Source organism: Drosophila innubila, chromosome X, assembly GCF_004354385.1.
Source record: "Drosophila innubila isolate TH190305 chromosome X, UK_Dinn_1.0, whole genome shotgun sequence".
Lineage (NCBI taxonomy): Eukaryota > Metazoa > Arthropoda > Insecta > Diptera > Drosophilidae > Drosophila > Drosophila innubila.
In genome coordinates, this window is record NC_047626.1 from 22,545,606 (window position 1) to 22,570,844 (window position 25,239).

General features: G+C 39.4%; 7 protein-coding genes across 12 annotated transcripts; 2 read left to right on the top strand and 5 right to left on the bottom strand.

The window, feature by feature from the left end:
• Positions 1-419: 419 nt before the first annotated feature.
• On the top strand, positions 420-25,214 carry LOC117780089 (carboxypeptidase D). Of its 6 annotated transcripts, XM_034616525.1 has the most exons (9): positions 420-494; positions 865-948; positions 19,588-19,891; positions 21,463-21,795; positions 21,856-22,043; positions 22,626-22,936; positions 23,604-23,780; positions 23,860-23,952; positions 24,938-25,214. In XM_034616525.1, exons 3-9 carry the CDS (start codon positions 19,692-19,694, stop codon positions 25,106-25,108), a joined length of 1,473 nt encoding a protein of 490 aa, XP_034472416.1. In that variant the 5' UTR covers positions 420-494; positions 865-948; positions 19,588-19,691; the 3' UTR covers positions 25,109-25,214. The 6 variants fall into 6 exon arrangements, with proteins under 6 accessions (XP_034472416.1, XP_034472408.1, XP_034472399.1 ...); XM_034616517.1 differs by lacking the exons at positions 420-494; positions 865-948 and adding an exon at positions 24,064-24,209 and having other exon boundaries at positions 19,414-19,891; positions 24,938-25,035; XM_034616532.1 differs by lacking the exons at positions 420-494; positions 865-948 and adding an exon at positions 22,478-22,519 and having other exon boundaries at positions 19,417-19,891; positions 22,641-22,936.
• Positions 4,370-5,355, bottom strand: LOC117780160 (serine protease SP24D). The gene is made up of 2 exons (XM_034616589.1): positions 5,061-5,355; positions 4,370-4,998 (listed from the first exon to the last, which is right to left on the bottom strand). Exons 1-2 carry the CDS (start codon positions 5,315-5,317, stop codon positions 4,449-4,451), a joined length of 807 nt encoding a protein of 268 aa, XP_034472480.1. The 5' UTR covers positions 5,318-5,355; the 3' UTR covers positions 4,370-4,448.
• Positions 6,427-7,349, bottom strand: LOC117780199 (serine protease SP24D-like). The gene is made up of 2 exons (XM_034616634.1): positions 7,095-7,349; positions 6,427-7,028 (listed from the first exon to the last, which is right to left on the bottom strand). The coding sequence occupies exons 1-2, from the start codon at positions 7,328-7,330 to the stop codon at positions 6,503-6,505; spliced, it is 762 nt and encodes a 253-aa protein (XP_034472525.1). The 5' UTR covers positions 7,331-7,349; the 3' UTR covers positions 6,427-6,502.
• LOC117780182 (trypsin-7) lies at positions 9,448-10,399 on the bottom strand. Its single transcript, XM_034616610.1, has 2 exons — positions 10,093-10,399; positions 9,448-10,032 (listed from the first exon to the last, which is right to left on the bottom strand). Exons 1-2 carry the CDS (start codon positions 10,335-10,337, stop codon positions 9,498-9,500), a joined length of 780 nt encoding a protein of 259 aa, XP_034472501.1. The 5' UTR covers positions 10,338-10,399; the 3' UTR covers positions 9,448-9,497.
• LOC117780171 (chymotrypsin-1) lies at positions 10,982-11,950 on the bottom strand. Its single transcript, XM_034616600.1, has 2 exons — positions 11,696-11,950; positions 10,982-11,634 (listed from the first exon to the last, which is right to left on the bottom strand). Exons 1-2 carry the CDS (start codon positions 11,923-11,925, stop codon positions 11,085-11,087), a joined length of 780 nt encoding a protein of 259 aa, XP_034472491.1. The 5' UTR covers positions 11,926-11,950; the 3' UTR covers positions 10,982-11,084.
• LOC117780152 (serine protease SP24D) lies at positions 12,169-13,163 on the top strand. The gene is made up of 2 exons (XM_034616578.1): positions 12,169-12,430; positions 12,494-13,163. The coding sequence occupies exons 1-2, from the start codon at positions 12,192-12,194 to the stop codon at positions 13,029-13,031; spliced, it is 777 nt and encodes a 258-aa protein (XP_034472469.1). The 5' UTR covers positions 12,169-12,191; the 3' UTR covers positions 13,032-13,163.
• Positions 15,607-17,101, bottom strand: LOC117780190 (chymotrypsin-1). Its single transcript, XM_034616623.1, has 2 exons — positions 16,853-17,101; positions 15,607-16,169 (listed from the first exon to the last, which is right to left on the bottom strand). Exons 1-2 carry the CDS (start codon positions 17,080-17,082, stop codon positions 15,638-15,640), a joined length of 762 nt encoding a protein of 253 aa, XP_034472514.1. The 5' UTR covers positions 17,083-17,101; the 3' UTR covers positions 15,607-15,637.
• Positions 25,215-25,239: the final 25 nt, after the last annotated feature.

Here is a 25,239-nt window from a genome sequence, read left to right on the forward strand (position 1 = left end):
AATTTTTTTGTATTTATTTTTGCATTTTTATTATTAATGCATGTCAATGAATAAATTTACTTCTTAATAAAAGAGTGCATGATTGTGCAATTTGTGTGTGACTTTCATAAGCTCGGTCGCGAATTTTGAATTTGCTAAAAAAAAGGCGCAGTGATTTTGATGAAAGACACTATTAAGTATTCTATTTAACTTCTAATCTAAAACAAATATATTTTGTAACTCAAAAGTGTATTTTCAGTGTGTAATTGATATTTTGATACTGAGTATATAACAATATGCGAGTACAACTTAAAAATTGTGCTCTGCCAAACTGTCGATTGCTTCTGCTGCTGCTGCCGCTGCCGCCAGCCGCTCTGCTAGCGTCAAAGTCGACGTCGACGGTCTCTGGCTTAAAGCACACACGTCTCTGTCAGTCGAACTTTAACGGCGCTGGCTAACGGACGCGTTTCACTTGCTCTCTGTTTGGCACTCTCTCGCTCTGCCCAAGCTTGAAAGTAAGCAGCAACGGTTAAAGAGTTCAAGACACTTCCTTAAAGCACATCTTAAATTTTTGTTATTGTTATTGCTGTTTGTGTTTTGTACTTATTGCCATTTCTTATTGTCATTGTTGCTGCTTTATGGCCTCAGTGCGTGTGCGGTGCGTGCTAATTGAGCCTCCCGTTGCGTAGGCGTAAAGAGAAACTTTTTTGACGTCTAAGAATTGTGTTTGTTTTGTTTTTTTTTTCCCATTGTTTGTTGTGGTATCTTCTATTTTTATTTTTATTTTTTTTGGCGACAGAAATTAAATTGTGTGAAGAAATTGGAAGCCCGGCAAGAGCGTACGTTGAATTAAAGCTGATTGTTTTTATGCAAATTCTTTTGCAGTTGTTGCCGCCGACTTTGATTTCAACGCTGACGCCGCAGCTGTTAAAACAACAACAAGAACAACAACATACAACTTAAGTGCAGGTAATTGAAATTATTTACAAATAAAGTGAAACAATGCGTATGCACGTGCACATTTGAAGATCAAGGCTGACAGCATCCTGACAGCGACGTTGGCCGTGGCAGCGGCAGTGGCAAGGCCGTCGTCTACGTTGCCACTGTCACTGCCATTGCCAAGGTGAAGGTCATTGCAAGCGATGTCGGCAACAACTGCATGCAGTTTATTGTTGTTATATAAACGAGAGTCTGGCAGCCACCCGCACACCCATCAAGCCCCTCACACACATACACACAGATACACTCACACACACTACTAACCCACTAAGAAACTGCGCATGCCTCTGCCGACGTCACTCTCACCTCGTCATGTCCTTTTCGCACTGCTTTCTCTGCATGACGCTGACGCAGAGACTTCCGCCATGGCCGACGCCGCAGTCGCTGCCCAACAGCAGCAGCGGCAGCATTGAACTTGACAGCAACTTTCAATGCGACGACGCACAGTGGGGAATTTTCTTATTTTTGCTAATTTGGAAAAATTAGATTTTCTAAACTAATGAAATAATTAAAATAAAGCATTCAATAGAAAACGCCTTGGCCTATAAAAAAAATGATAACCATTATTTTATTTTCTCTATTTAAATCATATATAATATCTATATCAAGACTATAATTTGTTGTGCTATAACAGACTCGATGAAAATGAGCAATATGTGTAATTTACTTGATTTCTTGAAATTCGTATTTTAAATTATCCTTACAGAAGGTATACATATTTTTCCCGAAATGCACAGAATCTTATGATCTCGTTAATGAATCGAATTTGTCTAAATGTAAAACCATTTTGCATGCTCAATGTTTGAGAAATTCTCTATCGGATGTATTTATTACTGCCGTCGAAATCTTAATTTTAGCCATTTTTTTCGGCCTACCGGCCCACAGTGCGACGACCACGACCGAGACTCTAACACAGAAACTCCGACTCCGACTTCGACAGCGTCTGAGACGGAGACGGAGACTGAATGGCAGACATTAAACAGTAACAAGGTTAGTGGGTTAACTTTGTCTCTGGGGTCTTGTCTGTGGACTGTGCAACGACTCTTTCTCCTACGCGTCATTTGCTGCCACTGCTGCTGCCGCTGTCGGCGTCGCTGCCGCGGCTAGTGACGCTAACTGCGGGCTGGATTTAGAAACCCGTTATCAAGTGCTCATATGTATGCTCAGGCCACGCTCTTTATTGTCGCTTGCCTTTGGCATTTCTTTATACACCCCACTTCACACTCCATGCTCCCTCCCCACCACAACATGATTGTCCATTAAAAGCCACTTAATCTGGTTGCATTTTCTTTCAACTGTGGTGCGAGGGGAGCGCTTTCAATTTTGATTACTTTCCATGCCAAGCAAAATGCAATTGCAACAACAGAAACCACAATAACAACAACAACTTCAACTGTACCACATGCGAATCAAAATGCATGAAATTTGCTTTTGTCGTGGAAGTGGCACAGGTGAAATTGACTGATGCATTTTGTTGGATCTTCGTTTAGCTGTTAAGCAAGTTCCACTGTATCAGTAGCATACACAAGATTTAACGCTTGCCAAACTCCTTTAACCACCCCCGATATTAATCACTCGTCTTTGGACAGTATATATGAATGCTCCTTCCTTGCAAAAATTAAACTAGGCTACAAAAAAGTAGAAATTTTCAATGAAAATACTGTCAACATATATTATCCCATAAATTCAAAAATTAAACTAATTTCAAAAAATAGGTAAAATATATAAGAAATTTTTTACAATTCAGATTATAATATAAAATCAAAGTGTGGAAGATTTTTCATAAACAAAAATTGTTTTGTACAATTTCTAGAAACTTGTCAATTTTGTTATTTTCGAATAGCTTTCCTGAGCAATTTTTTATTTTGATTTTTTATTTTAATGGAAATAATAATTTTCCTAAAAATTATAAAAGTTTTCTAAGTTTATTAATCAAGTTGAAAGTTGAGAATGTTTTCAAGTAGGTTTAGTATTTTTAAAATTTACTTAACTTATATTATTTCTACTCAATTTGCTCTATGGATCCTTAATAACTTATCTTATGCTTTTAAATAACATTCGTCAATATATTTATATATAGATTTGATATGAAATTTTGGGTTATGCTTTTGATAAACAATTTTCATGCAGTTAAAGAAACTATTTAAACCACCCTTAAAAATCGGAGATAATAATTTTTGAATCTCCGTATGGGTTCGTTCTTGGTTCATGGGTCGGGCCTTGGACTCGATGCCACGATCAAGTTGCAATGGGCGATAAGCGGACGAGGGACTGTCGAGTTCAATGACTTTTAACAACATGGATTGCATGGTAAGCCGCATTTTACACTTGGCTGAGAGTCGGATGAACTGACAAATGCTATGCCACATGCCACGTACGATAATTACGATCACTGGGATGGGGTAAGTGGCAAGTAGGGGGAGAGACAAAGCTGGAAATGGAAATGGGGAAAAACTCTTCAAAACTTGCGACGACGAATTATGTGAGACGAGTTAAATGAAAACCAAAACACAACAAAATCATTAAATGACGACTTCTACGAAATGAGAAGGGGGCGGTGTGGTGTGCTTTTGGGCGGGGCATAGTTAAGTGATTTGTAATACCTGAAAAAAACCAACTGAAAAATTTAAACAAAAAAAAAAAAAAAAAACAAATAAAGAGACGGAAAATTACTGAATAAAACAACAGAAAAATGCAGAGCTTGTATCTAGTTTTCACTTTCACAAATTGTATCTGATGGATTTGATGGGGTCGCTGGTCGACACTCAATGTGTTGTTGCTGCTGTTATTGTTGATGCTATTTAGGGGCAAGAGGGTCACAGGGGTGGTGGGGCAGGGCGGTCAGTTAATGAGTAGAGCTCAAGCCGCGCTCTGATAACGCCGACATTATTTTTAACGCCATATAAAATACTTGTTTCAAATAAAGAACTTAACGGCGATTTTTTCTGTGTTTATTTAGAGTGGAAATGGAGCATACGAGTTACGGAAATACCGCAGGTGAATTGTGATGAAAATTTGAATACAAGTGTAAAAGCAATTTCGACAAATGAATCATCAGCTGAATCTTTTAGCTCGTTGGCATTCCCTGTAATGATTGGTCCATTACTATTAATTTTTGTTTAAACAATTCAGAAGTGTAGCGATTCTTAGCTTGTTTCAAAATCTTTATATGCTCTTTGAATACATTAGCTTTTTGGTAAAGTCAAATTTTATTTATTCTATACTCTGCTAAAACAGGGTATTAAAACCTGAAGCTGAATCTTTAGATGATATAGCTTAATCTGAAAAATTTGTATGCTCTGTTAACCTTTATAATATGCTAACGTAGGGAATTAAAGCCCTATAAGTAAAGTGTTAATGTGGTTACAGGGTGACTCGCACTACGGACTTGTCGGTTTGATGAAATAAAAATTAATTTATTAAGTTTCTGTACAAATGTCGGAATCCCTTAGATTGCTTCGATTTCTTCATTATTTCGGTGAATTTGCAAGCTCGGCATTTTCGACTATCCAGCTGCGGAGGATGGAAACTCGCTCGTATCCGTCGGGTGCCTCACGGCCACAACTGCCGAGGACAAAGCTGGCAACACCAACGAGTTCACCATTGTAGACAGCCGGACCGCCAGAATCGCCGTGGCAAGCGCCCAGATTGGCGCCATGGAGAAGGCACATGGTCGTCTCGGGGAGATTGCGCATATAGCTAGTGGTGCATTGATCGCGGGAAATGCTGCGCACCTGAATGTAGAGCAGATCATTGGAGGTGGGACCACCATGATAGATGGCACCCCAGCCGGAAATCTCCACGATCGAGTTAACGGGCGGATCCTTTTTAGCCAGGTCAATGGCATTGATGTTCGAGTTGTATTTAAGCGTTGAGCTGAGACGGAGTACGGCAATGTCGTAACCGACACCTCCACTCTTATAATTGGGATGCACCTTCACAGCTGCCACATCCTTATAGGTCTCATGGCTATTAAGCCGAAGGCTTCCCGCCTGCACGGCCAACACACTTGGTGATACCCTGCAAAGGGCAGATAACGTGAGTAATTATTTGACTCTACGGAAATTGGTGATGGAACTTACGGATTTGCACCGAACTGAACGCAATGTGCCGCAGTTAGCACATAGTTGGACGATATGATGGAGCCACCACAAATGTGGACACCACGATGACGCACCGATACTTGATGCTTAAACTGTCCCGCCCTGGCACGTTTCCCACCAACGATGCGTGGTCCAATCGAGAATGTTGGCTCCTCCGCTGCTTGTTGCCATGTTCCGCCGATACTCAGGAAAAGGATCAATAGATTCAATTGCAACTTCATCGCTCTGCTTGACATTGAAAAACTCCCCGACAAAGTGTGCTTAATGTCGCTACGAAGTTGCCTTTTATGGCACAGTCACAACGCAGTCATCATCCTCATCATGTCAATGTCAATGTCAATGTTAAAATGTTAAAAACAAACCAAGTCGACCTCCCCCACCGTTAGATCTTCCACTGGAAAGGGGTGTGGGTAAGACCGCTTATCAGACTCGCAAATGACGGCGTCTTAATTACCCAAACAACTCAGACACGTGCCATTAAGACCATTGCATTACATCACATACACACAGAGTATATTGGCCCAATTGATGCGGTTGTGGCTTAACTAAAGTCAATGAGGCATTCACTAATCAGTTTGGACTTTCTGGTTTTTTTTTAAGTTCTAATATACACTTATTATTTGAAAAATAATTGAAATCAACTAAAGATAAACTAAGTTGGATGCTGAGCTTTCCTCAGTATGCTTTTTAGTTTTGCCTCTACCATCAGAAAAAAAAGAGTTCGATTATTCCTATGGTTAAAGGTACAATACCAGCCCCGATGCATATTCTATTAGTTTCGTTAAGATATATCAATAAACCAAGAAGTTTTTCATACTAAAACTTAATTTTCGACCTAAGGTTTCTATGGCAGCTATATGAAATTGTTGACCGATTTGAACTAAATTTGATCAGAATGTTTAATACCAGCCCAGATGCATGCTCTATTAGTATCGTTAAGATATCTCAATAAACCAAGAAGTTTTAAATGCTAAAACTTTATTTTCGACCTAAGGTTCCTATGGCAGCTATATGATATAGAGGTCCGATCCAAAAATAAAAACAAACAAACTGTATCCAGGAACCTACAAATCAAGTTTAAAGTCTCTAGCTCTTATGGTCTCTGAGATCGACGCGTTCAAACAGACGGACAGACAGACGGACGGACGGACAAACGGACATGGCTCAATCGACTAGGCTGTTGATCCTGATATTTCCTTATTCGAAATATTGTTTCAAAAATAACGATAAGAGCTCGGTGAGCTCTAAAGCCCTGCTCTAAAACTGAATCATAAAGAATGATCTTTAATTTATTGCACAATTTAAAAAAAAAAAAAAAAAACAAAAATTGACATCATTGAATTTCTTTCAAAGATCGAAATTTTGTTTCCTTTATTCGTGAAGGAAATTAAGCTCTTGTTAATCAATAATTAATGATTTTACTACAAATTGGCATGTTTAATAATCCAATCGCGATGGTAGAAGACCTTGGCATAGCCATCGGGCTTGTCGGAACCACAACCGCCGACTACAAAACCGGCAATACCGACCAGCTCTCCATTGAAGATCGCTGGACCGCCAGAGTCGCCATTGCAGGCACCGTTGTTCATTTCATGGGCCAGGCAGAGCATGTGATCCTTAAAGACACCAATGCTGAGCCCGCATTTGGCTTTCGATATCGAACTTAGAGTGTTCCATTGCATCAAACGGGGCACATCGCCACCCCATGTGAGGCGACCCCATCCAGAGATGATCACCTCACTGTCTACGGGTGTTTCAACCGTAGCCAACGGTATGGCATGCAACTGACTGGAGTAAATGAGAGGCCGTTCCAGCTTCAGTAGTGCCACATCATTCCAAAAGCTCGAGTACTCCTCATGCACAACCACATCGATCACATTGATAAGCATGCCGCCTTGGAAGCGATCCAAGGTACCAGCTCTTATGCTCAGCAAAGAGGCCGGCGTGCTAGACAAATAGTAAGAAGGTTGGCTTGATTCGAAAGCAGATCTTCTCTAGAATTCAATCACTTACACAACGACTGTGCCGTTTTCCATCTGAATACTGACGCAGTGCGCCGCAGTCAAAATAACATCGCGGGAGATGACGGAGCCACCGCAAATGTGTGAACCCGATTGACGCAATGAGATCTGATGCGGAAATTGTCCCAATTTAGCATCTACGCCACCGACAATACGCCCCTCCAGGCGCTGAGGAGCCGCCGAGACCAGAGCCAGAGTCGCACAGGCAATTATAATAGCTTTCAACATGTCAAAGATTGATAAAGTGAAGGCCCATAACGGTACACCCGATCTATTTATGCTACCATCGGTCTAGTGTTTCTATCTAATCGGCTTAGCTATCTCTCTCTCTCTCTCTCTTTCCTTATCCGTGTCTATCTCGTCAAAATTCGTACTTGAATCCAATGAATCGTTCAATTTCATCGAAACCCGATAAGAAATGTTTCGCATTGCCGATTTGGATTCAACTTTAATCCGTGTTCCCTTTAACTGATTTTGGGGTCTTATCCGTCAAGGGTTTTACCCGTATCATTAATTTATGACTTATTAGCTTTACAGTCGCTATAATATATGTTAACATACATTTTATTGTGGGAGAATTGCTCGAATTATTGGGAAATTTAAGGAAGCATTTTGTTAGCTTACTTTTAATCTAACATCTTATCAATGTATAGCCCATATCTATCTAAGTAATAGGTTGATATATGTACATTGGAAATTGATTTGTCTTTTACCTTATTCGAACATTACATTATTATTATTATTTTTAATATTATTATAAAGTTGATCTCAAAAGTCTGGGGACAACCTACAACTAAGCTTTCCGTATAATACTTAAGAACTTAATGGTAATGTTAAGAGTGTTGGGAAGATATGTATTCACTAAACCTTAACTTAACTTTTCAATGTCTTATATATCATTTACTCCCACATTCTCTATGGCTCCTCTTGTAGGTTTTTACGATCATTATCCAACTCGCAAATAGTATTTTCCCTAGTCATAAATACCAAGGCTGAAAACCACCAAAATTTTGGCAAAGGTTCGGTTCGAACCATTGAGCAAGACTTAGGTTCGGTTCGCAAACCGGTTTACACACCTCCTAAGCGCAAGGTTTGGGTTCGAACCCAATTTTATACAAATTTTTATTTTTTATATAAAACTTTTCTTGATTTTTACATCGAAGTTAATTTAAAATAAATCTAATTTTATAAATGTCTAAATTAGTTTTTAAATGACTTATTATTTTATGATTTTTATGTTATAATATAATTTAAGTGAACTTATTTTGTTCCCGCGCGATTGAATTCACTTTACTTCTCGATAAGTACTAAATTTCAAGAAAAGTTTCGATTGTAGATCATTTAGTTCTGCAAATGAGCAACGATGAACAAACTCCAGTGAGTTGTCGATGTTTTCATGGAAATCGATTCAATCAACTCGATAGATCGTCGCTTTCGCGAAAATCGAGTTGTCGATTTTTCGATGTATTTTTACATCACTAATAAAAAGTAGGCAATTATTTTTCTTTCGAACCGAACCTTTAATTAAAGAAATTGGTTCGGTTCAGGTTCGGGTTCATGGAGTATATAATATAAAAAGTTCGGTTTATGATCCGGTTCGGGTTGCTTAAAAACCTAAACCAAACCAGTTCAGCAAGGTTCAGTTCAGAACCGGTTTGCAGCCTTGATAAATGGAGACGAGCATATTTCACAACACTTTCCGAGTTTTTTATGTGTCATACAATAGAATATTAGTTACATTTTCCGCATTATTTATTTATATTGTTGTAAAAAAGCTAGAGCTTTAAGACAATATCGACATTTAAGATCTTTTTAACTTTTTTATCGCATGTAAGTGCGATTTCGTGCAATTCTCAAGTTGTTCAAGTTATTGGATTGTAATTCCGTCTTCAGTTGAAATAGCAGTAGTTGTGTCAATCTTATCCATATGGCTTAGTTATAAAACCCGATCTTAATTATAGCGCATAACTGGACTTCTTATCGTCGCCATTGACGCTTTGGCTGAGGTCATACTATTATTGGTCTTCCTGAAGGTGCTATCGAAAAATACGCCTATCAATTAATTTATTGCTTTTTGCAACATTGTTAATCATGCTAGGAATGTGACTAACGATTGGGGAAGAACAGGAAAATTCCTCGAAGAAAACTATTAGGATCAACTTAAAACTGGGAAAATTAAGCAGAGCAAAAAATTATGCTAATAAAGATTTAGGTCGCAAATGTTTTCGAAATGATTCTAAATTACTCAACTGCTCAATTTGAGAAATTATAGAAATACAATGAAAGATCTTACAGATTGAGAAAAGATCCCACTTCCGCCCAATGAGTTTAACATTATCACAATGTGTAGAATAGATAATGGTTATATAATTGTATCGCTTGGGATTGGCATAATCTAGACGGACAGTTGCTGCTGCAGCCAGGCGGAGTAGCCGGCTGTGCGGACAAAGACATCCGGATAGCGTGATCCGCAGGCGCCGACAACAAAATTACAGACACCGATCAGTTTGCCATTGTAGACGGCAGCACCACCACCATCGCCATGGCAGGTACCCTCCTTGAGGGGATGGGCCAGACAGAAGTCCTTGCTGGCATCGTGATCACTGTAGGCATCGCGACAAACCGCATCCGCAGCAAAGGTCAGACTAAGCTGACGGATCTTGAAGGAGGAGGTACCCTCGACGGTGGTACCCCAACCTGCAACATTAATGACAGATCCATCCGCTGGCAGCGCCTCATCCTTGTCAACCAGCTCAATGGGCTGGATGCGATCCGTCCATTGCAATGGTGTCTTCAATGTGATGACGGCCAGATTGTTGTCCAGCTTGTAGTAGTCCGGATGTATGACGTAGGAGGCAATGTTCACAATTTGTCCACCGGCATATTGATTCGTGCTGCCGACACGTCCCGTAATGCGAGTGCTGTCGATTCTGTGAAAATCCAGAGGATTAGTTGAAATATAGTTGGACATGCGCTTACTTTCAACTTACGCTTTGTCATTCCGAAAGAGGCAATGCGCGGCGGTGAGGAGCTTGGTGGCCGTAAGGATGCTGGCACCGCACACATGGGCATTGTCCACACGCAGGGAAAGAGCATAGGGTGTTGCATCATTCGGCGCCTCCTTACCGCCCAAAATGCGATCTTTTCTCGGACTCGCCGATTCACTGACGGCGACGAGAAGGAGAGGAAGAAGGAGGAGGATCATCCCTGATCCCATTTGCTTCACTTGCAACATTTTGTAGCGTCAATTCGTTGTCGAATGCGTTGTGCAAATGACGCCAATTGGACGGCGGGAACAAAAGCGTTGTGCGTTGTGCGTTGTGGTTATCATTGGCTTGGTCAGCTACACTAAATCTAATCATTCTAATCTTATCAATGGTCAGCAGCTATTCCGTTCGTAAATTCGCAATAGGCGGTAGTACATGAAAGTTTCACCCCTTTACCTTACCCGACCCCAAAGTAGGGTGGGTAACGGAGGTAAGGCGATAGGAGAAGACAATTGTAGTGTGAGCTAACTATGACTCAATAACTGACTAACTGATCAACTTGATCAGATTAAAACCTCGTAGTTGACATTCGAAAATGAATTCACAAAACAATTTCATCGTATGCTTATCTATAAAGTCTTTCGATTCTTCCCTTAACTCCTACAGTCGGGTCTTTTGCTATCAGTTCGCGATTGGAACCTTTGTTCGATAGCCGAGCTATTAATATAGAGTGAAAAACTAACGTGCATCGATAGCCCCTATTGACCATATACACATGTCGGACATTAGTTGGCTTATATTACTGATATGGCCAACAAACTGGAATTTATGGCCATAATAAAACAATCGTAATGTTCCCGCCCATAAAATTAACGTTCAACACAACGCGCAATTTTCAACAGAACATCACAATTTTATGCACATGAAAAAAATATGGAAAAAAAATATAAAAAGACACAAGGGGATTGGGTAATGGTACGCCTCCCAGGAAGGAACTACTGCTGATTGGCATCAATCCAGTCGCGATAGTAGGAGATGCGAGTGCTAACATCGGGATATTTGGTGCCGCAGTTGCCAAAGAAGAAGCTAACAATGCCAACCATAACACCATTGTCATCCACAACACTAGCACCATCATCGCCACGACAGACACCCTGCTTCTCGGCGCTGGAGAGGCACAGCACGGAGTCGTAGCCATAGCCGGCGGCCAGTTCACAGTTTGATTTGCTCAATGTGTTGAAATTGGCCTTCTGCAGATTGTACTTGGAGGAACCGTCCAACTGTTCACCCCAACCGGTGACATAGACGGGTGTTCCATTTGCTGGTAACTCAGGAAGTTCATCGCCACCCTCTGGCTTCTCGGGCAATGCAATCTTGTTGATCTTCTCGGTGAAGGTCAAGGGTTGGCTGAGTGTCAGAATGGCCACATCATGCAAGAAATTGCCATACGAGGGATGTATCTTCACCTCCTTGATGTCAACCAACAGACCGGCGGCAAACTGATTGATGCTGCCCACGCGAGCCGTCAACTGCGACGCAGGAACCCTATAAAAATCAGTTGGATCAAGTGAGAAAAGAAGCAGACTTCGATTAGAGATTAACTTACGGCTGGGTACCCAAATCGGACACACAGTGGGCGGCGGTGATCATCTGTGTCTGGGAAATGATGTTGGCCTGGCAGACATGCGCTTTGTTTAGGCGCAACGATGCCACCCAGGGGTACTTGGACATCTCGGCGTCCTCGGAGCCAAGCAGACGGCCCTGCGGCGAGGCCACAACAAGACCCAGGGCTACAGCCAAGCAGAGCAATGAGAGCGTCATACGTTGGGCTATCATGGTGTCGGAATGGAAACTGATTGGTTAATTGACTGACGGCTTAACCAAGCTGCTTGCAATACCCAATACCAAATACCTAATACCCAATACCTGATACATTCCTGATACCGTGCTCATCTAATCTGGAACGTCAGCGGTCGCTCGATAAGCGCTGTTTATTATGACCTGGTCGTTGTCGATTAGATTCGTGATCATAAAAAAACCTGGCGCCTGTATAAATGTTTCCAGGTTGCGACTTCACTCAATTAGTTAAGATTGAATCCGACATGCAAACAGTACAGATTAGTTCTTGCCTACTCCTTCTACTGACCATTGGAGTTGCTGTTCCCACTGTGACGGCACTGTCCAGTCGGGTGTTGGATGGAGAGGCTGCAGCTGTCGGTTCGCATCCCTATAGCGTCTCCCTGCAATGGAATGGAGATCATGTCTGTGGCGCAGCCCTGATTAGCGATAGAGTCTGCTTGACTGCTGCTCATTGCGTCACCCGAGGTGGCGGCATTGAAAGGTAGTGCCTGGGAGACATTGAACTACAAAGCGATCCTTTCTAACTGCTCATTGTTATCCTTAGTTATCCGGCAAGAAGTTTTGCGGTACGTGCGGGCAGCATTCAACGCTCAGCTGGAGGTCAACTGGTCCCCGTCTTAAGGATTGTCGTGCACAAGGGTTATGCCGATGGACTCAATGATCTGGCACTTTTGGTGCTACAGGCTCCACTCACTCTGAATGCCAATACTCAGCCCATTGAGCTGGCAAGTAACGCTCCTCCCACTGGCGCTGAATTAACCTACTCGGGTTGGGGATCTCCAAATCCGAAAGGTCCGATCAGCCATCGTTTGCACGTGGGCAGCCAGAAGACAATCAGTGCCTCCGATTGTCAGAAACAACTGTACCTCGAGCACGAGGGTCTCATCTGCCTCGCATCCGCTACAGAATCATCGGTATCCGCCAAACGCATGTGCCTCGGAGACGCCGGATCACCAGCTGTCTACAAGAATGAACTGGTCGCCATTGGCGCCTTCTATGTCGGAGGCTGTGGCACAAGCAAACCCGATGGATTCATGAATGTTGCCTACTATCGCGACTGGATCAAAGAAAATAGTCCATGAATGAATTCCTCACCTAACTATCACAAGAAACGTTTTCCTCTCATTTCTAATATTTAGTTGATGGGAAATGGGACTAGCTTCTGTATATATTTAAGATTTTTATAATAAAAATTACTTTTCACTTGGACTGCAGTTTCGACGTCTATAGTTGGACAGATTCCTATTTTAATTTAAGTGTCTACGTGTAGCTGTCATTGTTTCTTCTGGAATCATCGGAATCATGGAAAAATAGTCCATGAATGAATTCCTCACCTAACTATCACAAGAAACGTTTTCCTCTCATTTCTAATATTTAGTTAATGGGAAATGGGACTAGCTTCTGTATATATTTAAGATTTTTATAATAAAAATTACTTTTCACTTGGACTGCAGTTTTGACGTCTATAGTTGGACAGATTCCGAGATTAATTCAAGTATCTACGTTTAGCTATTATTGTTTCTTCTGGAATCATCGGGATATCATATTTGATATTTGGTTCTTTCATCAATTTCTAATTGACAGTTTGTAAAGACAAGAAAAAGAAAGTGCTATGACTTTTAGATAGCCAGCATCTCAATCGTTCATATCATTTAAGGTTTGAGCTTTCTTAACTGTTCAATACAACGTTGTTTCAAGTATTTCCTTAGATTATGAAAACACCGATTAGTCACAAGTGCTACGACTCGTAGATTCCCAATTTATTTCTTCGCTCTTTCGATTCTTATGAAACTGTCTGATTAGCTTAGACACAAAAATAATCGATTGTTGTAGTAATTTTTTTAAAAACTTAAAACTCATAACTTTTTCAAATCTTTTCCGATTTCCCTGCTTAATGTAATTTTCATCATTATTTCACTCGATGTATTATTGATCAATCGGTCGACAGCTCGATTCTACATTTTCGATGTGGATAACAACTGATATGTTCAAAATTTATCTTATAAATCATTTCCAAACGGTTTAAAAAAAATACCTTAATTTATCGGGGCTCTAAGTATATCTATAGTTTGAATCAAATATTTTCGTTATGGCCATTTAATTCGCATATAAGCTTAGCTAACAACTGTGTTTTGAGAATCACTGCGGACGGCAGTTCGCGCTAGTGACGAAAGCAGCACGAAGGGTGCGAAAGGCGACTAGCAATATATACAGCTAATTTAGGAAACTTGCTATGACTTTCCGATCAGATCGAGTTATATACCGATCGAAAGGTTCAGTCCTAACTTACAAAATGGCGTACTAAAACTTTTGCTATCCCACCTGGTTCATTAGATACGGGGGTGTAAGTGGGAGGGAAAATTTATATTTTTATTTAATATTATATTTTAAGATTAAACTGAATTTTGCTCGTCACAAAATTGGATATCAGAAATTTTGGGCTAGAAATTGCTTTCGTCACTAGACTTTTACCTCGTGTAGAGGTTTTTTTTGTGGTAATACATTAATAGAACAGAATTATTTTTTCTAGTGTACACATTTTCAGTAAAGATAGGGTATAATAACTTATCAACCGTATTTTAATGATAACACAATCAGGAGAACACTCAAGGCTTTATAGGCGAAAGTTAAGATCAGCAATTGAGGAGAATATGAATTTCTAAAAATTGCATATTCTATTATCGGCTCAAAAAAAATAAGATGAGTATCAAGATACTATTGAATTAATGAAAATCAAAGGGGCAAATGATACGCGCAGCGTTAGAAAAACTGAAGTGGAAATCCTATCATAATAATACGACTATCTACAGTCTTGAAACTAACAACTATTATGGGCATCAGAGCAAAGTGCTGAGTGGACTAAAGACTCGCAACGATATGTCCAATTGAATACTACATTCATAAAAATAAACTAGTGTGAAGGGCTATAGTCGAGATCCCGACCATAGAATAGCCGTTACTTATTTCAATATATTATGAAGTACTTTACAGAAATTACTACCTTATAAAAACTACTGCATACTTTTGGGTGATTGCATTGAATTAATTATAAATAACTTTGGTTAGCTATTACTGCCGTTCTACTTATCCGATCTTGTTGCGGTTAAGTGAGATAATAGATAATGTTGATTACCATAAAAACGTATTATCTTAAAATCTGGGGGTGTGGTGGGATCTATAGAAATCTGTGTGCCGAATTAAGTATCTCTATCTCTTATAGTCTCTGAGACCTAGGCGCTTACACTGACGGACAGACAAACAGACGGACAGGCTAACATGGCTATATCGACTTGGCTGTTGATGCTGATTAAGAATATATATACTTTATGGGGTCGGAGATGCCTTCTTCTCCCTGTTACACACATTCCAACGAACACATTATACCCATTTACTTATTTTTTTAATTAACGGGTAAAATAAAATGACGAAAATCCTTAGTATTGTGAGAATAAAAGAAATAATTCTTGATTGTAAGATAACGGTTTTGTTTAATTGTCTTATATGTAAGTTTTTTTATAAAAAAAAAATGTGAAACAACATTTCTAATTTAAGAAAGCGGTTTTATTTATCAGTGTACGCTAATTAAACGTACTCCCCGATAAGATTGATGAATTGGTTTGGGAAAGTGGAATTCAGTTGATAAAAAAAAATCGTGAAGATTGCAGTTTATAGAATCTTTATTTGTGGCTTATTTCATCTGCTTCTGGATCCACTTGTAGTTGGAAGCAATGCTGATGAAACGTTCGGGCAACAGGCCACCGCATTCGCCCAAAAGCTCACCACCGAGACCCACAAGGGAACCCTGATAGACAGCAGGACCTCCAAGATCGCCACGGCAGATGCCTTCACGACGTCCATGGCCCAAGCACAGAACCTGATCGTTGTTAACGATCTGATTGTCGACAAGACTGCACTCACGCTGGGGCTCCACAATGGCGGTACCGATCTGTAGGGTGCGGTGCATGTCGGCTTCCGTCTGGGTGGTTCTTCCCCAGCCAGAGATGTCGACGTAGGCACCAGTTGGAGGATTCTTCGCGGCCAATGGCAAGGCGCTGACATATTTGTTGAAGACAAAAGGTTCGGTGAGGCGGAGCAGGGCAACACCTGTTTTCAGCTCATTGTAGTTCGGGTTAATGGTGATCTCCTCCACGCGAATACGCTGTCCACCATTGTAGAGATCCACAGTACCGGCAGAAACCATAAACATCTGTGGTGGCCAACTGTAAAGGCAGAGAAGAGGCGAAATTAATTAATTTTGTGAAAGAAATAAATATTTAAAGTCAATAGCAAAAAGCTTAAAAAAATTGAACTTTTTCTTTTTTAATTGTTTATATAAAGTTGTGTTATTTGATAAAAACAAAAATAATTTACTACAGGTGCTCCAGAAATGTACATCAATCAAAAAGCCATACAATTTTAAATTGAATTAGATTTCTGGATCATTCTTGTTGTTCATTTTACAAAACGAGGGACTGTAATTATTATTAGCTTTATTATAAGACTCAAAAATTATTCATTATAATTTCTTAACAAAAAAATAAAACTCATAGAATAATAGTTATTACTTGAGTTTTATTTTAACTTATAATGCAAACAACTTGAGTTTTATTTTTGATTAAAAAAAAAAGTTACTGAAATAACCATTTGCTATGAGTTTTATTTTTGTTTTTTGCTCAAAAATAATGATTATGTTTTGAGTTTTATTTTTTGATCAAAAATAATGATTATTTCATGAGTAAAATAATAAAAATCATAAATTTTAAGATCATGGTGAAAATGCAGAGATTACCCGTAAAGATAAATTGTGGTATATTTCATTACTTGGAGTGAATGATTTTTTCAGTTAATAAAAATAAAATTATCATTATTTACTGTCCCTGGTCCTGTCATTTTCATTACTTACGGTTTATCCTGGCCAGTAGAGCAGACACAAGTGAGAGCCGTCAATGCATAACGTTCGGCAATGATGACCGCACCACAATTGTAGCTGCCACCAATGGAGAGAGCCGCCTGGTAGGGTAACTGACCCAAAACGGCATCCTCACCGCCAGCAATGCGAGTTTCGGCACCACCATTGGCCAAAGAGCCGGCAAATAATGCGCTAAGAATCACAAATGTTACAGATAGTTTCATGTTGTGACTATTTCTTTATTGTGGTCAGATATGATGTGGTCTATTAGCTTTTATAGTCGCTGTGGGGTGGCAAATTTTTATACCCTGAGCCCATTGAAAATGGGCAAAAAAGGGTATAATGTGTTTGGCAGAATGTATGTAACAGGCAGAAGGAGGGGTGGCAGACCCCATAAAGTATATATATTCTTGATCAGGATCAACAGCCGAGTCGATCTAGCCCTGTCCGTCTGTCTGTCCGTCTGTCCGTCTGTCCGTCTGTCCTTCTGTCCGTCTGTCCGTCTGTCCGTCTGTCTGTCCGTCTGTTTGAACGCGTCGATCTCAGAGACTGTAAGTGCTAGAGACTTCAAATTTGGAATGCAGGTTTGTGAATACCATACGCAGGTCAAGTTTGTTTCCAATTTTTGATGCCACGCCCCCTTCGCCCACAAATTGAAAAAAAACGATTTACAGGCGCAATTTTTGACATAGCACTCCCTAACTGAACAATCAGTTGAGAAGTATGCGTATTAAACGACCCTGAAAATTTCAAAGCGATTGACCCATAAATAAAGAAGTTATTTCGGAATTAAGATTTAGTTAAATAATTACATTTGGATGGCAAATCAAACGTGCGAGCGAGACAGCATGTTCACGTTTGTATGCAAGGCGCGCACAAACACAGTAAGAAATAGTACCAATTTTCTTTTGGGCTTCGATTTCAAGTACTATATGACCTAGAGACTTCAAATTTGGAATGCAGGTTTTTGAATACCATACGCAGGTCAAGTTTGTTTCCAATTTTTGATGCCACGCCCCCTTCGCCCACAAATTGAAAAAAAACGATTTACAGGCGCAATTTTTGATATAGCACTCCCTAACTAAACAATCAGTTGAGAAGTATGCGTATTAAACGACCCTGAAAATTTCAAAGCGATTGACCCATAAATAAAGAAGTTATTTCGGAATTTAGATTTAGTTGAATATTTACATTTGGATGGCAAATCAAACGTGCGAGCGAGACAGCATGTTCACGTTTGTATGCAAGGCGCGCACAAAGACAGAACGAATTAGTACCAATTTATTTTGGTACCAAATAAGAATTAAGCGATAAGCAAAAATTATTATCGATATCATGTAATGAAAATGTTAATGTATAATTTATGTATATACAAATATACAATTTGATTGAAATATAATTGTGTTAATATATAAATATGTATTTTTGCATGGCAAAAATCAGCAGAAGCTGATAGCTATGTATGTATGAAATTGCATGAGAAAAAAAAGCGATCATTTTGCAGCACTACTCTTGCATCTTTGCCGAGCACTGAAAGCTGCAAAATAATAATTTTAATTATTAATATTTTCGATTCCTTACACATATATAAAATAAGTATCTGCTTATTATCGTTGTAAAAAAAAACTTAGCATTATCCGCTTTAAGAATCTCATAAAATTAGACATTGCCTTTTATTTCAAATTTCGCGCGCACTGCAGCAGCCTTTGGCAGGCTTGAATTTGTTGCGTAAGTGGGAGAGAGTGAGAGAGGAAAATGCGTGCTGCCAGATTGCAGGCTGAGCAAAGTTGTAGTTTGTGGCTACTCTTGACACACGCTACATCGATTGCAAGCGATTAAGATTACGACTTGCGATTTACCAATTTATCAATTTCTAATTAATTTTAAACAAGTTTATTATATTAAAGTTTATTATATTAAACTTATTTAAAATTAATTAGAAATTGATAAATTGGTAAATCGCAAGTCGTAATCGTAATCGAGTGATGTATTAGTTCAGTGAGGCATTAATAACGTAGTCTGCAGTGATAAGCACAGTGACTTAAGAAAACCGAAAGTTGTTCATAGTTTCGCGTGTGTAATTTTGATACCCTGAGCCCATTGAAAATGGGCAACAATCAACTTTTATAAAAGAGTACATGGGCTCAGGGTATCCTACTGTCGAGCGTGCTCGACTGTAGCCGCACCTCACCGCGAGCGAAGCGAGCCGGGGGTAGGCGAGCGAAGCGAGCAGGGGGCGGAGCCCCCTTGTTTATTTTGTATATCTTATCGTTTTGCTCTTGAGAAGATAGGTGGGTTCCATCCGGTCAATATCTGTTTGAGATTAGACAAGCAGTCACAAAATATTGAAGAACTGATCCATTTTTGACTCGCGTGGCGTGTCCAACTGATTGTCCATCTGTCCGTCTGTCCGTCCGCCTGTCCGTCCGCCTGTCCGTCCGCCTGTCTGTCTGTCCACAAACAAATACTGAGAAATCAATGAACTTTGATAAGGGGAACACGTTTGCAGTTTTGAGCTGGGTGCTTGCCTGGCTTTGCTGCCTGGTTAAGGCCAATGCACTCGGCCTTTGCTGTTGGCCAAATTGAAGCACGTATCGTTGCGGTCATTTTGGTCTGGTCACAAACAACAACTGGTTGTTCAGTTGCAACAACAACAACAACAACAACTGCAACAGTAACAACTGCAACTACAAACTCATCCATCTTCATGTTTTGCTTTATAACCACAGCTCTCGTTGGCCAACTCTTCACATTTGTTGACTTGAAGTCACCGTCAGCGGTTCATCCAATCCAATCCAATCCAATTCAACTCAACCAAACCAACGATCCAAAGATGATACTGCGAAACACAATCGTTGGTCAACTGATCTTGATGTTACTATATGGCTGCCATTATGCATATCTATCCAGCGCCAAGACCGTTAACAACGATCAATTGTCAATGGCGCTGCCTGAGCCACGAGCTTATCTTCCCGATGCCCAAAATCTGGACTTTGTTTATCACGATCACGAGGAGCTCACACGATTCTTGAGGTACGTCAACTAAACATAACATAAATCAGATATCAACATGTTGTCAGCTGATCAATCTATTTTTATATGCTCGCTACCCAAAAAAAAAAAAGGTCACAGAAGCTTAATAACTTGGTGACAGTGTATGTAACAGGCTGAAGGAGACATCTCCGAACCTGTAAGCTATACACAGTCAGTCTAACTTTTATTTGAACACTCAGTTTATTTAAAGTAACGACTATCGTAGGTTTGAGATACAAGGAAAAGTTTAATTTGCAGCTGATATTTCGAGATAAAATTAAAAAATAAATAAAAAAATTAGTCGAGTATACTCAGCAGGAACATTCTAAAAAAGAAGTGATAAAAACGTCACAAATATTATTCGTACACCTAATTTTAACCATTTCTAGCCTTCTTATTATTACATTTTAAAAATACTCTTTAATCAAGCTAAAAAACATTAAATAGAACTACCAAAATTTGGTGACATCACTCTGATATGAATCAATAAAAATAGAATAACATGAGCAATCTTAAAGCTATATCCTTGACATGATATAGTCGAAAGTCCAAAACTGCCTTGCCTATTTCGTCAGGATCGATTGATAGTCATATGGGCATTTCCAGAAAAATGTCCACCACTACCAAAATCTTAAAATTGATCAAAAACTCAAATCTTGCAAAATTTTCTTCCGAAAACGAATTTAAGTTACTTGTTTGAACAATTTTCACATAAATAAACCCACTATACCGCACATACCGACTGCAAATTTAAATAAATTGAGTTTTTTATATTTTTGCCTGTTTTCTGAAAAATTGAATTCCAAAAAGGAGTGCTTATATTATATCGATTATTTGACAAAATCTCTCTTCCAGCATCAAATAGTTAATCAAAATGCGAAGAAAACATTTAAATTTAGATTTATTTTAAAGTTTTTAAGTTATTTTTTGGTGGAAGTCTTTTCACGTTTACGATGTCGAGTTACAAATTACTAATATAAATTGTAAAATCAAAAAATTATAGAAACATATCAAAAAAATTCATAAAATATAAATTATGGATTGAGAATATTTTCATCCAAATTACTCGCCACATTTTGCAGACTTTTGCATTTTTCAAGATGAAGTCAAAAGTGCACATCGTGTTCTCGATGCATTGTTTTCCATAAATAATTCAGAAACGACAAGTCTTCAAAGCTTGTCTCTCATAATAAAAAATAGTGTTGATAAAATGCATTAAACACGTAAGAAAACATTTTTTAAAATGTAAATTTTTGAGTTTTTTTCCATTTAAAGACGCACAAATGTCGCATTCTCGATCCTGGTAATGCCCACAAAAGTTATTTTAATATTTTAGAATGGTTTTTAGATTTCTTTTTTACCATCACTAAAGGAGCATAAATCATAAGCGATTAGTCAAAAATGTAATACAGGTTATCAAATCTTTGACGTGCCGAAGATAATAATATTTCTGATTTTGTACTTTGTACATACTAATTTGATTTATTTCGATTCGAATATATGTAGCGAGTATCTCAGTGTCGAGTTCTATCCACTATAGCAATTGTATGTATGATTTCCGCATTTTTCAGGGCGACAAGTGCTCGTTATCCTAATCTAACCGCACTGTATTCGATCGGCAAATCAATACAGGGGCGTGATCTATGGGTTATGGTGGTCAGTTCCTCGCCATATGAGCACATGGTGGGTAAACCAGATGTGAAATATGTGGGCAATATACATGGCAATGAGCCAGTTGGCCGAGAGATGCTGCTCCATTTGATCCAGTATTTTGTGAGTAGCTATAATACGGATCAATATGTGAAATGGTTGTTGGACAATACACGCATCCACATACTGCCCACCATGAATCCCGATGGTTATGCTGTCTCCAAGGAGGGCACCTGCGACGGCGGACAGGGACGGTAATTATCGTTATTCTAAGAGTAAAATCTTCCAACTGAGTTTCCTTACTTTCTTTACAGTTATAATGCTCGAGGGTTCGATTTGAATCGCAATTTTCCAGATTACTTTAAGCAGAATAATAAGCGTGGTCAGCCGGAAACGGATGCCGTCAAGGATTGGATATCGAAGATACAGTTCGTTCTAAGTGGCAGTCTGCATGGTGGAGCTCTGGTTGCCAGCTATCCCTACGACAATACGCCCAACTCCAGTAAGTAGTCTCTAAAGTGCACCATCTGCATCCGTACCCTGTCCCGTAGCCTATAGATCAGTGGTCGGCACGGCTCGTGCACCGTGCTTAGGTATTTGCTCTGCTGCACCGCTGCCTGCACACTTACAGAATAAACGTTCGTGTGGCGTCGCTGCTACGACATTTTGCTGTTAAGCCGCTGTTATAGGGCTGTTACGCTGTAAAGCCGCTGTTGAGGCGAGGCAAAATGAATCAGCAGCAAACGTCACATGCCTGACGTCTGTAAATATTCTGTTAATTCGCAGCGTACGCAATAAAACATATGAATGTGTTGGTGCCGACCACTGCTATAGATTCTCAATTTGGTCTCGCGTTTCTGTGAGTGCCGATTTATAAAGTTATCTCTCCCTCAATGCTCTCTGTTTGAACTTTAATCCTTGCCTTCGCACCAATATGGCTGCTGAAAGGAATCTGCCGTTCTTCCGCCCTCTGTGCGAGTGAGTAGACGCCATCTTCTCCGAGCGACACATCTAATCTTTTCTTTTTGCCTTTCTCTCTCTCTCTCTCTCCCATTCTTTTATTATTTTTTGTGCCGCCCCACATGTCCCCTGGGCGCAGTGTTTCAAACCTACTCGGCTGCGCCGTCGTTGACACCCGACGACGACGTCTTCAAGCATCTCTCCCTGGTCTATGCCCGCAATCATGCCAAGATGTCCAGGGGCGTGGCCTGCAAATCGGCGACTCCAGCCTTTGAAAACGGCATCACAAATGGTGCCGCTTGGTATCCACTGACGGGTGGCATGCAGGATTACAACTATGTCTGGTACGGTTGCATGGAGATTACCCTCGAGATCTCCTGCTGCAAGTTTCCGCCGGCCTACGAACTCAAGAAATACTGGGAAGACAATCAACTGGTGAGCTAATCCTCTACACTGTAAATAAATATTTTGATGTATTAATTATTTATTAGAATTGAAATTTATACTAAAAAGATTAGGAAAACAAAATTGGGAATCCAAAATTGGGAATCCAAAATTAGGAATCCTAAATTAGGAAACCAAAATTAGGAATACTGTTTTTATAAATTAAAAATTAGGAAGACAAAAATTGGGATAACAAAAATTGGGAAAACAATATTTAGAGGCCAAAGCATAATCAAAATTACATTTCGCTTGAAAATCGGTTCAGTTTTGATCAAGTTATGAAGTTATCAGACTGCGGATTTAGCCACTTTTCAAGTCCAAATTTTTGAGTTTCACATGATTTAAAAAAAATAAAATAGAATAAATTAAAAAATCAAAATGACATTGCGTTTGAAAATCTATTCAGTTTTGATCAAGTTATGACAGTTGGAAGTTGGATAACTCTTTGACCTAGCAACTTTACTACAGCGTACTGGCACAAACGTTTCTGTATTCGATTCTTGACAGAGAATTTTCATTCGGTTACGGTTTCAGTTTTGGTACTAAAATGAAACGGTTAGTTTCGGTTGACGGTTCCGGTGTTATTCCCTGCTTTTTTCTCTATGTAGTGAAATTGATATTAAATTTTGTTTTCTGCTTATCCACTTTTTGTATGCAGTCTCTAATCAAATTTCTGGCCGAGGCACATCGTGGAGTTCAGGGATTTGTTTTTGATCCGGCGGGTATGCCCATTGAACGCGCCTCCATCAAGATTAAGGGACGTGACGTTGGCTTCCAGACGACCAAATATGGCGAATTCTGGCGCATTTTACTGCCGGGTTACTACAAGGCAGAGGTAAACAAACAGTTATCTAAAAAAATATAATTGATTACTTAGAATTATGTACAACTTGGCTTCCATAACTACATTTCAGGTGTTCGCCGAGGGCTATGCGCCCCGAGAAGTGGAGTTCGTCATAGTGGAACAGCATCCCACATTGCTCAATGTCACATTACAAGCATCCAAGGTGGGTTGAAAATGATTTTCTTATGCTCGATTGTAGTCTTGATGATGGTGATGGTTTGACAAGCTAACCCTAACTCTGCCTATCCTCCCGAAATACATGATCCTTTCGCAGCATATTCTCGCCTCAGCTTCTGCCACCGCCTCCTCCTCCTCCTCCAGGCGCACCACAACGACGCGTAATCAGCGTCAACTGGTTGATAATAAACTACAATTTCCGACAGACTAGAAACGGAGCCACTGCATCCAAATGTCTGACGTGTAAATATTCTCACGAGTGCTTTAGTCCTAAGGCTTAACACTAACTAATTAACTAACTAACTAACTATACTAGCCCCAGTAGTACCTAAAATGGGAGTAAAATGAGTTTGTATTGCACTTGGAAAATTGATAAGACAAATGGAATTTTTGACCAAGGCTTAGGATTAATCTCAACAAGAAATCAATACAATAACTGTTACCTCACATATGTATGCTATTCATTATGTTTATGATCTTCCGTACACAGAGAGAAAAAGCCGTAATAAAATTAAGTTTGATTGACCTCGAATTAAGTATTTGCGATCCTTAGCAAAATAAATTCTTAAACCAAGTACCTATAACTTAAAAACTCTAGAAACTATATTAACAAAAAATGAGTTAGTAAACTCGTCACACAAGTTCGTAGATACGTTTTGAACTCACCGTTAAGTTTGAAAATACTAATATATTTAAATTTTTGGAAGAAATATTCTAATTCTTAATTTTTCTCCTATGTGTAGTTGAATATTAAATTATAATCTTTTTGTTTTGGTTCCATTTTAACTATTTAAAAAAAAAACCAGATGTATTTAAAATCCATATAATTAAGTGTTTGTTGTCGTTAATGATATTGTTACTAACATTTTTGGCTTTTTAATGTGGACAATAAATTTGGATCAAACGCCAAAAGAAGCTACATTTAACTTGAAACACTATAAATTTAAACATATTTTTGAAATACTTCACAGCGCATTGAGGGAGTCGGAGCTGGGGGTCCATCGTTTTATCGGCCCATGCAGGCACCGCAGCATTATAGACCAGGTGCACCGCCCTACGCAACAGCCGCCTCCAATGACAACGGCATTCTCTCAACCATCAGCAATGGCTTAAACAGTTTGTATTCGAATATATTTGGTTGAGCTGCTGACAGCGGATGTTCTTTAATTTATAAGATAATTTGTGTGTAGTACCTAGAGCTAAACATGTTCGTCTATTTATTATTAAAGCAAGAAACTACAAATAAAACGTGTTTTTCAACTTTAACTCAAAT

Coding starts and splice junctions, on each gene's coding strand:
- LOC117780199 (XM_034616634.1), bottom strand. CDS start 7,330: ATGTTGAAAGCTATTATAATTGCCTGTGCGACTCTGGCTCTGGTCTCG. Junction 7,029..7,094: donor GAAAACGGCACAGTCGTTGT/GTAAGTGATTGA, acceptor CTATTTGTCTAG/CACGCCGGCCTCTTTGCTGA.
- LOC117780171 (XM_034616600.1), bottom strand. CDS start 11,925: ATGATAGCCCAACGTATGACGCTCTCATTGCTCTGCTTGGCTGTAGCC. Junction 11,635..11,695: donor TCCGATTTGGGTACCCAGCC/GTAAGTTAATCT, acceptor TGATTTTTATAG/GGTTCCTGCGTCGCAGTTGA.
- LOC117780089 (XM_034616532.1), top strand. CDS start 19,566: ATGTTTTGCTTTATAACCACAGCTCTCGTTGGCCAACTCTTCACATTT. Junction 22,520..22,640: donor TTCTTCCGCCCTCTGTGCGA/GTGAGTAGACGC, acceptor CCCTGGGCGCAG/TGTTTCAAACCTACTCGGCT. Junction 23,781..23,859: donor CGGGTTACTACAAGGCAGAG/GTAAACAAACAG, acceptor ACTACATTTCAG/GTGTTCGCCGAGGGCTATGC.
- LOC117780190 (XM_034616623.1), bottom strand. CDS start 17,082: ATGAAACTATCTGTAACATTTGTGATTCTTAGCGCATTATTTGCCGGC. Junction 16,170..16,852: donor TCTACTGGCCAGGATAAACC/GTAAGTAATGAA, acceptor CTGCCTTTACAG/TTGGCCACCACAGATGTTTA.
- LOC117780160 (XM_034616589.1), bottom strand. CDS start 5,317: ATGTCAAGCAGAGCGATGAAGTTGCAATTGAATCTATTGATCCTTTTC. Junction 4,999..5,060: donor GTTCAGTTCGGTGCAAATCC/GTAAGTTCCATC, acceptor TGCCCTTTGCAG/GGTATCACCAAGTGTGTTGG.
- LOC117780152 (XM_034616578.1), top strand. CDS start 12,192: ATGCAAACAGTACAGATTAGTTCTTGCCTACTCCTTCTACTGACCATT. Junction 12,431..12,493: donor CGAGGTGGCGGCATTGAAAG/GTAGTGCCTGGG, acceptor TGTTATCCTTAG/TTATCCGGCAAGAAGTTTTG.
- LOC117780182 (XM_034616610.1), bottom strand. CDS start 10,337: ATGTTGCAAGTGAAGCAAATGGGATCAGGGATGATCCTCCTCCTTCTT. Junction 10,033..10,092: donor CTCTTTCGGAATGACAAAGC/GTAAGTTGAAAG, acceptor GGATTTTCACAG/AATCGACAGCACTCGCATTA.